Source organism: Anomalospiza imberbis, chromosome 26, assembly GCF_031753505.1.
Source record: "Anomalospiza imberbis isolate Cuckoo-Finch-1a 21T00152 chromosome 26, ASM3175350v1, whole genome shotgun sequence".
NCBI classification, from domain to species: domain Eukaryota; kingdom Metazoa; phylum Chordata; class Aves; order Passeriformes; family Viduidae; genus Anomalospiza; species Anomalospiza imberbis.
Genome location: NC_089706.1, coordinates 2,191,342 through 2,203,922, shown reverse-complemented (window position 1 = coordinate 2,203,922; position 12,581 = coordinate 2,191,342). Strand labels below are relative to the sequence as shown.

The 12,581-nt window shown below is 53.6% G+C and overlaps 2 protein-coding genes across 2 annotated transcripts; both read left to right on the top strand.

Moving 5' to 3' along the window:
• Window positions 1-275: 275 nt before the first annotated feature.
• Window positions 276-6,321, top strand: LOC137462683 (polymeric immunoglobulin receptor-like). The gene is made up of 8 exons (XM_068173268.1): window positions 276-434; window positions 1,468-1,806; window positions 2,122-2,412; window positions 3,069-3,395; window positions 4,041-4,104; window positions 4,904-5,019; window positions 5,334-5,383; window positions 5,844-6,321. The coding sequence occupies exons 1-8, from the start codon at window positions 386-388 to the stop codon at window positions 6,042-6,044; spliced, it is 1,437 nt and encodes a 478-aa protein (XP_068029369.1). The 5' UTR covers window positions 276-385; the 3' UTR covers window positions 6,045-6,321.
• Window positions 6,322-7,888: 1,567 nt separating this feature from the next.
• Window positions 7,889-11,705, top strand: NCR2 (natural cytotoxicity triggering receptor 2). The gene is given in 5 exon segments (XM_068173284.1): window positions 7,889-8,116; window positions 8,118-8,227; window positions 10,052-10,393; window positions 10,738-10,795; window positions 10,916-11,705. Coding segments are annotated over 5 exon segments (816 nt in total). The 5' UTR covers window positions 7,889-8,024; the 3' UTR covers window positions 11,130-11,705.
• Window positions 11,706-12,581: the final 876 nt, after the last annotated feature.

Here is a 12,581-nt window from a genome sequence, read left to right as displayed (position 1 = left end):
GGAATTCATGTGACACGAAAATCTGGAACATTTCTCTCCTACCAGCCAGGGAGGAAGAGGAGCCAGGTGGGTCGACCTCACCGCAGGCTGGGGGGACAGGAGGGTGACAAAACAAATGCCACCAGCCAGGCAAGAGCAGCAACAACCTTTGGCACCAGCACAGGCTGTGCTCTGGGCTCAGCCACTTCCCCAAAAGCACCCTGAGGTTACTGGCATATTAATTTTGTAACAAAACACGGGGAGGTGTTTCCGCTTGAGGCGAGAACTCAGCACTTCTCCCCCCACCCCAGCTGTGTCACCGCCAAGCAGGAGAGGCCGAGGGCACCCACAGTGGCACAGGACACGCCGGGCAGCCCCCAGTGATGCCCCTTCCCTGAGCCTGAGGATGGCCATGGAGCTGAGAGCCCTGTTCCTGCTGCCACTCTGCTTCCCAGGTAGGAGAAGGGCTTCTCCTGGGGACAGGGACAGCCTTGCCCACTTCCTTCTGCCCCGGGAGCTCCTCCAACACCAGCCGGGCTCCGAGCTGGGCAGTGCTGCAGGGCTGGGAGGGAAGGGCAGCCCCAGTTTCCCTGGAAATCCTCCGGGTTTCCAGGATGATCCGTGCTGGGAGCACAGAGCCTCTCCCAGCCGGCCTTTGCCACCCTGCTCGGCTCCTCTGAGGGCAGTCCTGGGTCAGGGCAGTGTCCAGGGCAGCGCCCATCCCTCAGCAGCCCCGCAGAGAGCACAGAGCTCCCAGCACATGGCACCTGCAGCCAGCACAGCCTCCCAGCCAGGAGCCCTGGCATGGCTGGGCATGTGGCAGGAGGGAGCTGCTTCCCTGCCTGCTTCCCTCTGCTCCTTCCCGCCATCCCAAACACAGCCCCTGGCCCCAGGGTGGTGTGGGCAGGGGGTGTCCCCATTTGCCTGCAGGGAGGAGCAGGGACGAGGGGACAGCTGCAGACCCTGTGCCACACGTGGCTTGAAGGCCCAGCTCTCGAGTGCCCTGTGCTTGTCTGTGGGCTTTGATCCACGGCTGCAGCCCCAGCTCAAATCTCAGCGCTGCCCTTCCCATTTCCAAGCAGGTGAATTCAGCAGGGGGAAGGGGTTTTGGGTTTTGGAGCTCTTCCAGCCACCAGTGTCCACGGGCGAAGGTTGCAGGCAGAGTTTCCCTGCGTGCCTCGAGGGGCTGTGGGCAGCCCTGCACCTTCACAGAAAGGGCGACTGGGCATTGGGAAGGGCTGCCCGGGGAGGTGGTGGGGTCACCATCCCTGGAGGTGTTCAAGAACAGACTGGATGTGGCACTGAGTGCCATGGTCTGGGTGGCAGGGTGGTGTTAGGACGTGGGTTGGGCTTGGTGATCTCAAAGGTCTTTCCCAACTTTGTTGATTCTGTGATTCTGTCGTGCTGCAATTCTGTGGTTCTGTGGTTCTGTGGTTCTGTGGTTCTGTGATCAGCTCCCCTCTCCCTCACCACATCTGATCCTTCCAGGTCTCCAAGGCCAAACCCCAGAAGTCCAGAGACGACGGGAAGGGGGCACTCTTTACATGCTGTGTCCTTATGCAGTGTGGACTACTAAACAGCAGACAAAATACTGGTGCCTCCTGAGAGATGGGGAATGTCAGGAAGTCCTGTACACATACTATGAAAGCAGCGTGCAATCCAGGGATAAGAGAAGTGAAATAAAGGATAACAGAGCTAGTAAGACTGTGTCTATCACCATGACTGACCTCAAGGCAGAGGACTCAGGCACATATTTCTGTTCTGTTTACAAGTCCAACACACATGTAAATGCACGGCTAAGGACGATCTCACTGAATGTTTTCAAGGGTGAGTACCTCCACCCAAAGCCAAGCCTTGTCAGGAAGCAACATCATTCCTTCCCCTGCTCTACCTCCCTCTCCCCAACGGCTGAGCAGCTTCTCCTGGTCCCCCCAGCCCCCTCCCCAGCCTCGCTCCCTGCTTTCCTTCCCACACAGGGAGAGAAGGAGCCCCACAGCCCTGCCTGGTCCTCCTGGCTCCCAGCTCCCTGCCCCACCTCCTCCCTGCCCTGAGGAGGGGCTCTCCTGAGGGAGGGCATGGTCTGTCCTGGGTGCCCGTGTGCCCAGCACTGACTGGGCAGTGCCCACCTCTGGTGTTTCACAGAGCTGCTCAAGTGGGAGCTGGACACCCTGACAGTGCAGTGCCCAGTGGGGTATGGCATGGTCTGGTGCCGAGAAGGGCAGATTGGCTGCACAGTCCCGCTGAGGAGACAAACATCTTCAAAAGAGAGTGAAATGAAATCCCTGCAAGACAGAGCATCAATGGAGTATAACGATCAAAGGGCTCTCGTTGTCACCATGAAGAATCTGCAGGCCCGGGACTCTGGTGTGTACTGGTGTGCACTGGGCTCTGAGCGCAGCTGGAAAATGGAGGTCATGCTCTCTGTGTTCAAGAGTGAGTACCTGCCATGTTCTCCGTGCCCAAGGGTGGGTTCTTCCTGCACTCAGGCTCCAAGAGTGAGTTCCTACTGCACTCCCACTGCCCAAGAGTGAGCCCCTCCCTCCTGGCAGCCAGCTGTGGACGTGGGCAGGTCTCAGCCCAGGTGACACCCGTCTCTCCCGCTACCCGTCCCTGCACCACACACAGTGCCAGCTGATCCCTGGCACCTTCGAGCCAAAGCTCAGGCCTGGCCCTTCATGCTCTGTCTGCTCCCAGCAGAGGCTCAGGGGAGGTTCCCGTGGGTCCCACAGATGGGGATGCTCATCCCAAGTGCTTCCCACAGGGCCAGACTGGTGGCTCCAGCACTGGTTCCCACTGGGTGCTGCTGGGACCCTCCCCCATGCCAGGCACTGCTCTTGCTCTGACCCCACGCCACCAACCCTTCCAGACCCTATGGGCTGAGAGTCCCACTCTGAGGGAACCAGAGGAGGGGGACAGGACCCCCAAGTTTATGACACCTCTGCGTGGGGAATCTGGGTGCAGTCCCCTTCTGCTTAGGGGAGGTGGATGTGTGGAGGTGGCTGCAGCTCCAGGTACTGCAGTGCTGGGGAGGGGGTGCCGCTGTGGGATCCCACTCTGGGGTCTCAGCACGCATCCTGGTTGTTTTGCAGGGACTCAGCAGCACACAGCCAAGGAGTCAGGCAACGTCTCTGTCCAGTGTCACTACAAGATCGCAGACTACAGGACTGTCAGCAAAGCCTGGTGCAAAAAGAAAGAGGGGGGAACGTGTAACGTGCTGGCCACCACCAGATCAGAGTCCCCAGAAGGAAACAGCACGGCTCGGGAAGGTGTCAGGATCCAGGATGACACCCAGCAGGGCATTGTCACTGTCACCATGGAGCAGCTGCAGGTGCAGGACTCGGGCGTGTACTGGTGCGCGCTCCAGGACGGCTCCGGTCTGTTCCGCATGGAGGAGGTCACGCTCAGCGTTTCCAAGGGTGGGTATGGATCTGTCAGGACACGTCTGTAGATTCCAGACTCCCTGCCCTGCTCTCTCCTGTGCTGCCCAGCTCACCCCGCCTCCCACCTTGCCTGTGTTTGCCTGCCCAAACCCTGCAGCTTTGGATCTCCTCGTGCCCACCACCCTGTGGAACAGCAACAGGGATGGAAGCAGATCCACATCGGTGCTGTGCTGCTCCTCCTTAACCTGGGAGCAGCTTCAGCTGTCCTGAGAGGGGTTTCTGTCACTCAGTGTTTGATATCAGTTCTTTAGAGTGACTTTCTAGCCCCTTTAGAGTGATTCATCCTTTGGCTTTCAAAGACCTTCCGTAGGGTTGTCAAGGGAACAGCTTTAGACTCGGATTTTACAGATCTGTGACTTGTGGGTTCTCTTTCAGACCATGTTTTAGTGGTAAGGGAAGGCCCTTAGGCCCCTGGTCATGGCAGAGCAGCACCAGGCTGCAGCCTGGCTCCTGCAGCACTAAGAACAAGCAGTGCAGATGATGAGAGGGGACATTGGGATGCTCTGGACAGACTCACAGGATCAGGGCCCTGGCCATGGGAACAGCAGGGGCAGAGGTTTCACTGCTGAATGCAGAGCAGCCCCACAGTGACCATTTCTCTCCTCATGTCTGTGATTGCAGCGTTGCCTCCAGGAGGTTTTCCAGATTCTGAAAGCCAAAGTGAAGAAATTCTTGTGGGCGACAGGTAAGGCCTAAGAATCTCTGAGCCTGAGCACACACAAGTTACTCATGTTGTACACCTGGGGCAGGCAGGCCCTGGACACTCTGGCTCCTGCCTGTAGAGGAATTGGATATGACAGGATCCTCACCAAAGGTGGCCTCTCCTCCTCTAGCTCCCGCCCTAACCCTAATTCCAAAGGAAGAGGCACATTGGTAAAATCATGTCACAGCCTTCTGCAGGAGCCTCTCTGCTTCTTTATGCTTCTCTCTTTGGGCTCTGCACCTCACATGAACAGAACCCCCAGATTCTGCCCCTCAGCCTCGACTTTGCACCCTCCTGTCTGAGTATTTAACAATGGGACAGTCCTTGGCTGTTATTATTCCATTTACCAGTTAAATGTAAAGGATTTTTCTCCCTTTGTACATCTGCTGTCATCAGAGCTACAGCAGCACCTAAGAGCAGAATCATCCCTGCTCCAGAGAGCCTGGAATTGTGCTCAGAGCTTTGAACAGTGGCTTGTTTCTAAAGCCTGGAGAATGGTTTAGGAAAAGCTCAGAAGATACAGTCAAGTAGAAAAATCAAGAATCAGGAACCAGGGAGGGTCCCCAGTGCCTCTTATTCCCTTCTGGATCAGCAGGGACTTGCCCAGGTTCATAGATGGAGAATCCTGCAGGATCTGCTGGAGATCTTGCAGGAGAACCAGACCCTTCTTCCAGGTCCTTGAACTGAGCACATAAAACCTGTCCCTGTCCCTCTTTTGGTCCCTGTTTGGTGATGGGCTGTTCAACCATCCCACCCTGGTAACTGCCTTCCTCTGCTCCAGCTGCAGTGGGAACACTTTCCTCATCCTGTCCGTGGTGCTGCTCCTCCTGCTCCTCCTGGCCCTCCTCACCTCCGTAGCCCTGGGTGTCAGGTACTACAGGCTCCTGCTGAGAACAGGTACGTGGAGCTGGGATTGTCCCAGGCAGGGCCTTCCCTCCCTGCACCCCAGGTGAGCTCAGTGCCCTGAGGTCAGGCTGGGAGGCCTCAAGGCAGGCTCCTCCCTGCCTGCCCTCAGAAAAAGTCAAACCCAGGTTCCTCCAGAGCCTACAAACACCTTAGAGGAGGAGTAAAGAGAGCAAAGTGCTCCCCAGGCCCGGGGCAGAGGCACATCCCATCACTGGGCAATCCCACAGCTCTCCCAAACCTCCTCAGGCAGAGCTTTTCATGCATTTCTCCACATCTAAACCCTCTGATTTTGCCTCATTCCAAAGGTAACAGAGAAGCAGAGGACACCAGTGACAGACCAGAGGGCACAGCACAGGTAAGGAAAATGAAACATTTCCCACATGGTGCAAAACCCCTGACTAACAGTCTGGGAGGAGCTGTCAGACCCACCTGGTGAGGAGCTTGCAGCTCAGTTTGGTTATAAACAGGAAGGAAATTGAATTTAATGACAGCAGAGAGAGGAATATTCCTAGCTGGAGAGAGAGGGGGGTAATTACTACACGGAAACTCCAGTAGGAACAAACCCAGTGGAGCAAATTCTAGTAACCCTTGAGGAGGGACTCAAGGAGTAACAAGCAGGGTCAGAGCATGAGGCTCCACCTGTATCCAGGAGAGGTGGTGAAGAAAAGAGCTCTCTGTTCCTTCACCTCTGTCACAACCGGAGGTAAAATTTGACACAACTTCTCCTTTCCTTGTGGGAAAATCTCCTCCTCCTGGCAGCAGCTGTGGCCTGGCACTGACTCATGCTAATGAGTGTTTTCCCTTTCTTTTCCCAGCCTGGCAGCACTGGGAGGAGGAAAGGTTCTCAGGATGGCAGCAAAGGGCCAGCATACAGCAACCTGGATGTGCAATCCCACCCCAGCCCCAAGGATCCTCTTTACTGCAATGTGGAACTGAGTCAGGCTTCCAGGAACCCCCAGGAGATGGAATACGCCGTCATCGCCTTCAACCAGCCCCCAAGGACCAGCAGGGAATGAAGCACAGAATCCCAAACAAGCCAGAAATGGGGGGAAGGAACCGGAATACAGAGTGGGAATGAGGAGTAGGTGTGTGGATGGACAAGCTGAGTTTTGCTGCTGTGTGTGTGGTGTTGCCTGAGCATTTTCAGCTCTCCCTCCTGTTTTAGCCCAGGCAGAGGTTTTGGCACACTTGTGGCAGATTGCCTCGGGTCAGGCAGAGCTGTGGGGGAATTCCCAGGATCTCTTGTACATCTGCTTTTCCATTTCCATTAAAGTGCAGAGTCTTGGAGAGGCAGGTGTGGAGGCCTGGCCTTGTGAAAAGCAGCAGTGTGGACATGGCTGGGTGGGATATCCCAGCTGTGTCCCGGTACAAACCCTGCCCCAGTCCCAAGAATTCAGCTACTGTGGCCAAGCAGACTCATTCCAGTGCTGCAGGGATCGAACTCAAACCTTGCTGTGGCTGGGTTCATTTTTCATGGAAAGGGCTGGAGATGCAAGTGCTGGATTCTAAGAATAAGCAGAACCAGCTCCTGCACTTCCCTGTCTCTGCTGGAAACGCTCCAAATGACACATTTTATTTAGCAGTCATGTGGGGAGCAACATGAAATGACTTTATGGGGCTCAGTTCCATCTCTCCAGGAGCTCTGGCTCCTGATTTCCCTGCCCCAAGCCCTGCTGGAGGTGACAGACCAAAGGGGCCTGAACCAGCCCTCATTCCCAGGCCAGTCACATCCAACAGGCTTCTCTTGCCAGGGCTGCAGCAGGGAGGCTGATGGAAATTTTTTGAGATTTTCAGAGTTGACCTGGCAGAAAGAAAAAGAAAATAGTTCTGGAAATGGTTCATTCATCCCAACATTCCCCTAACAATTTGCTCTTCGTGCAGTTGCACTGGGTCAAGCTGTGGAAGAGTAATAGCAAAAAACAGTGGAGTGGAAGAGAGGCATTTTTGGGAAGATTCTTGAAGAGAATCCAGATTTGTGCTCACTGGAACGAGAAGGAACAAAAGCTGCAGTCAGTCACCTGACAAAGAGTTTCTGGTCACTGTGAGGGACCATTTTCTTAACCACTAACTCGAGGAAAGGCACATTTAGGAATGGCCAGGCCTGCAGGTTTAGCACCACACCAGTTTCAAAGCCGAGGTCTATTTGTACTTTCATGGAAGACCTCCAAGTAAATAAATCACCTCAAAAATTAAAAACCAGCAGCCCACCCCCATCAGTCTGCTGATATTCTGGGGGGTCCGTGGCTGCATTCCTGAGCCCCTCCAGCACTGTGGCATTGGCTGGCTCAGAATCAGTAGCCCCAGCAGAGATCTTGTGCCCGTTGTGCCAGGTAGAGAACACAGGTGGGTGCTGGGCTTGTTTAACACACCCACAGCATCTCCCAGAGCAGTGCCCCTGCCCTGCTGTGTGTGGTTGGATTTCAGATGAGGATGCTCCATGCACAGGCTCTTCCTTCTCCTGAAAACCCAGGGGATGATGTCCTTGTCCTCCTTCACCCTCAGGATGCTGCCAGAGCTACCAGGAGAGCCTCCCTTTCAGCTTTCCAGAAACTCCCCCCATGCACAGCTCCTGTAAATCATTTATCATGATTTATCACCATCGTGCTTGGAGTGCCAGCACAAGGGGATGGCTTCCCACTACCACAGGGATATTGGGAAGGAATTCTTCCTTGGGAGGGTGGGCAGGCCCTGGCACGAGGTGCCCAGAGAAGCTGTGGCTGCCTTTGGATCCCAGGAAGTGTCCAAGGCCAGGCTGGACAGGGCTTGGAGCAGCCTGGGACAGTGAAAGATGTCCCTGCCATGGCAGGGATGGAGCTGGATGAGCTTTAAGGTCCCTCCAACCCAAACCATTCCATGATTCCATGAAATCCTGCTCCAGTGGGAGCAGACACCCAGCCTGTGGCTTCAGGCCACCACGTGCTGCTCCCTTCCAGGCTGCCTGAGCTGTGGCTGGGACCGGGCAATGCTGATGCCTGAATTTTGAGCCCACGAGAGCAATGCCCGTCCCTGGAGAATTGCTCAATGTGCAGGATGAAAAAGATGCCAAGTTCCTGTGCTCCTTCCTTCCGGCACAGCAAGGAGGGGGAGAGGAGCTGCCCATGGGCAGAGCCAGCGTTGCTCCTCTCCAGCTCCTCTCCCATTCCTTCTCTGCTCAGCCCCATGGAGAAGCTCCTGTACCTCACCTTGGTCTTCCTGTCAGGTAAGAACCACACGTGGCTTTGGGGTCAGGTAGAGGGGGAAGGATTGGGGCAAAGCTTTGTCTTTGTCTAAAGGCTCCATCCTCAGAGTTTTCCCTTTATTTAGCAAAGGACCACCCATCAAAGGGTGATCCCAGTGCTCCCAGATTTCCTCACAGGGATCCTTTTGAGTCAGAACAGGAACCACTGATGAGAGAAGTCCTGTGTGCAATGTGAAATTGCAAAATCCTGGGTTGTTTGCATTAGCAAGTGGGGTTTACATCGATGCAAATGATCACAGGTGGGGCTCAGGGGGAGGGAAATAAAACCCAGTGAAGGGCACAGCTCTGAAACCCCAGACACCTGGGGTTTCCAACTCGGAACGGAATGTCCATCTGAAATGAGGTACAGGGCCCAGCTGGGGCTCTCTGCAGCACTTTGGGGATCCCAGATCCTCACAGCAGTGCTGGGAAAAGCAACAGACTCCGGCTGTGGGAGCACAGGAACCTGTCCCAAAAATTGGGATGAGTTTGGGAAAAGATCACTGTGCTTTGACCAGTGGTACCCAGGAGGAGAGGAGAAGCACCAGTAGTTTATGACCTGTCAGCAAAATTGAAAAGAGAATGACACAACACTTTCCAGAGGGACATCAGGGAATCTTTCAATGATTCTGTTTGAGAGATGTTTTGCAGTGCTGTGGGAATTCCAGGACTGAAGGGGCAGAGCTGGAGGAAAGAAGGGGAAATAGGGGAAGCAGTTTAAGAGTTTTGGAGGGATTGAACAGGACTGGACTGGATATTCCATGAGGTAAACCCTGACTGGAACAACCAAGGGGAGCAACACAAGAGGATATAGCCCTGTAGGTGTTGGATTGCAGAGTACAGATCCATTTTAGGTCTTCTTCAAGTCAAGTTGGAAGAACTTCATATTTTTCAGTTTACAATTCACTTAGAATTGCTGAAATTATTGTAAGAAGTGTTATTAAAAAGCTCAGCCAGCACAAAGTCCTCACAAGAGCCTATTTTTAAATTTACTTCTGTTTTATCATTACGTGTGGTCTCACAGAAGCATTTGTCTGTGACTTTTTTTCACTAGAAATAGAGATTTCCACAAATACCACACTGCACTTCTTTCTGGAAGTATTAATAGCTCAGACTGTCCTCTCTGCCTGTCACAAAGAGGAATGGAAATTAGAAATAAGGAACCAAGACAATAAAATTAAAAAAGCCAAGCAGACAAAGACCAGTTGTCAACATGGTTAAAATTAGTAAGATATTAAAAGATAGGGTGGAAAAGAACGTTAAACTGGATTTGAAAACTGAGAGTTGGATTCAGAAGGAACCAATGAGCAGGGCACTGGTTTGGAGGTGTCACGGGGACAAATTCCAGAATATCTGAGCCAAATCTGAGTACAGTGGGTTGCTCATGGGGAAAGTGGACAGGTGACACCCTACAGGTGACAACCCTGAGGGTGACAGCCCTACAGATGACAGTCCTCTACAGGTGATAGCCCTGTGGGTGACAGCCTCATAAGCGACAGTCCTTCAGGTGACAACCCTACAAGTGACACTCCTACAGGTGATAACCCCACAGGTGACAGCCTACAGGTGACAGCCCTACAGGTGACAGCCCATAGGTGACAGCCCCATAGGTGACAGCCCCATAGGTGACATGCCTATGGGTGACAGTCCTACAGGTGACATCCCTATAGGTGACAGCCCTACGGGTGACATCACTAGAGGATGAAAATGTCGTTCAGCATCCCCACAACGAGGGATAGACCTCGAAGAGCCTTGGCTCACCCCTCCCTCTGTCCCTCTGTCCCTCTGTCCTTCTGTCCCTCGTAGCATCCTGTGCTGCAGAGAATGTCACCGTGGTGGCCGCCATGGAGGGGGACACCATTTCTGTCAACTGCTCCTACGACCCGCGGCAGTGGTGGCGGGAGAAGAGCTGGTGCAGGCAGCTGGACCAGAGCCGGTGCCAGCACGTGGTGAGCGCCCCGCCTGTGTGGCTGCCCTTCCCCAGGAGCAGGAGAGGCGCCACCTCCATCAGGGACAACGCCCGCGTTGGGCTCCTGACCGTCACCATGAGGCACCTCCGCAAGGAGGACGCAGGGCTGTACCAGTGCAGAACGGATTTCCTGGGCGAAACCAAGAGCCTGAGGAAGGTGCAGGTGGAAGTGCTGGCAGGTACGTCCTGGGGCTCCGAGTTTGGAGGGTTCCTACTGGAATTTCACGTGTCCCTACTGGAACTTCATGGGCTCATATTAGAATTTCACTGGTTCCGACTGGAATTTCATGGGTATCTGCAGCTGCCCAGGGCCCACTTGAGTCAACATCTACTTTTGTCTCACTCTAAGGAGGTTCTGTGTTTCACTGCCTCTTTTTATTCCTGATTTGCAGCTGCTCACTGTTAGAGGGTATCTGACACGTCACTTCCTTATTGGCCCCAGTGCCCCGTCTCACCTGGGTTACCTGCCCAGCTGAACATCACCCAGAAACACCTGCAGACTAAACTGTTGTGTTTCCATCAGCAGCTGACCCGGTGACCCATGTGCCAGAGGAGCCCAGAGCTGTGCAGAGCATCTCCAGGTGAGCCCAAAACTCCTCGTGCTGAGATCTCTAATCTTCCTAGGACTAAGGCAGCACGACAAGAGATCTTTTTCAAGGTTGGATCATCCCCTTCATGGTTGTGTTTCTGATTCCACACAGGTCCCCTCCTGATGTGGATTTCACTGTTTTCTACATCCTGGCTGGATTCCTGGTGGCCAAGTTCATGGTGGCTGTGCTGGTCTGTGCTGTTGCCCACAGCAGGAAGAAGAGGGAGAGGGGGCAGAACCCAGGCTTGGGTGAGCAGCAGGTGCTCCCGCTCCCTGCTGACCTTGGACATGATAGAATTGGCCTCTCCTGGGAGAGCTCTACATGAGCCAAGCCAAAGGGAATCCATGGGAAAGGCAAATCAAGGGTTTGCCATCTGCCATAAGAAAAGGATCACTACTAACCACAGGTCTGGAAGAGCCTGTCACTCTGGAGAGGGAACGTCCCCATCTTCTTCATCACCTCTTCCCCTTGGTACCTCAGCCCCACGCAGTTATTCCAGACTTCATTCCCAGGACCATTCCATCACGGTCTGAACTGACACCCATCAACCTCCTGTCACCTCAGGTGACAGATTCTGTCTTTCCAAGGTGAGGAAGAGCAGCTCCCAAAAGCTGCATTGGACAGTGGGGATGCTTGGAGAAAATCCCTGTGGAAAGGAACTGCAGGACACACCAGGAAAGGGATGTGGTCTCCTTGCATCTTCGAGCCAGCTTCTCCTCTCTGAAGGGACTTTGTGAACACAGGAACTGTCTCTCTGTTGTTCTCCCCGTGTTTTCTCCCCCACGTGGTGGTTGTTCATCCCTCCCCACTGAGCTGCACTCAGCTCTCCCAGGCTCCAAACCCATGGGCACTCACATTACTTTTCCCCTGCAAAACTAAATAAAATCCATCTGATTCTCTGGCTTGGTGTGGATTCCTGCTGGACACCAGGCCACAGTCGTGTCCCAGAGCAGAGGTGATGCTTGGAACATCCTGGAGTGTTTAGAACATCCAGGACCACTCAGAGCCAGCAGGACAGGCTGGAACATCCAGAGCCAGCTCTGTGCAGGAACAGCAGCTCAGAGCCCAACCTTTCATTGCCCACAGAAGCAATGACTGAAATTTGCTTATTTTAATTCCACTTTTTGGTTCTCATTTTTAGAGTATTTCTGTGTTTTGTCCAGAAATTGAAATTTATGGGGGGACATCTGGCAACCTTTGTCCTTCTGAAGCCTTTCCTTCCCACCACTGTGAGGGTCTCAGTCTTAAATCAGCAACTTTTGGGGAAGAAAATCTCTGTTTGTTGTTCTCTCCTGGTGTAGACAGTGACTTGCTGTATGTCTGCATCCACAGAGAGGAATTTGCCGTCTGAAATAAAAATATCTCCAAGGAAATAAAAAGAAATTAATCAATAACTTTCTGATTACCATCAAAAACAATGAATGTCATTTGGTAGGATTGTATTAATCAAAACCAAATGGGTTTGGGGCAGAAATACTTCTGTGGCTGGTTCTGTCCTTCCCTTCCCCTGTTCCTCTGTGCTGACGTTGGCTCTGTTCCTGTGCTGGACACTCCATGGGGGTTATTTTTTCCTGTCTCCCACCCCGCCCCCCCGATGAATCACAACTCGAGGCTCATCAGAACTTTTGGGGCTGTTTGCAAAAAAACAAAAAAAGGAACTCCCCGTCCCTCAGTGCTCCCATCCTGTGAGAGCCAACAGGAAACGCCAACCCTGTGTTTGGTGCAAATTGCTGTCCCAAATTCAAGGTAACTCTGATCAAAATCTCATTAAAGCTCA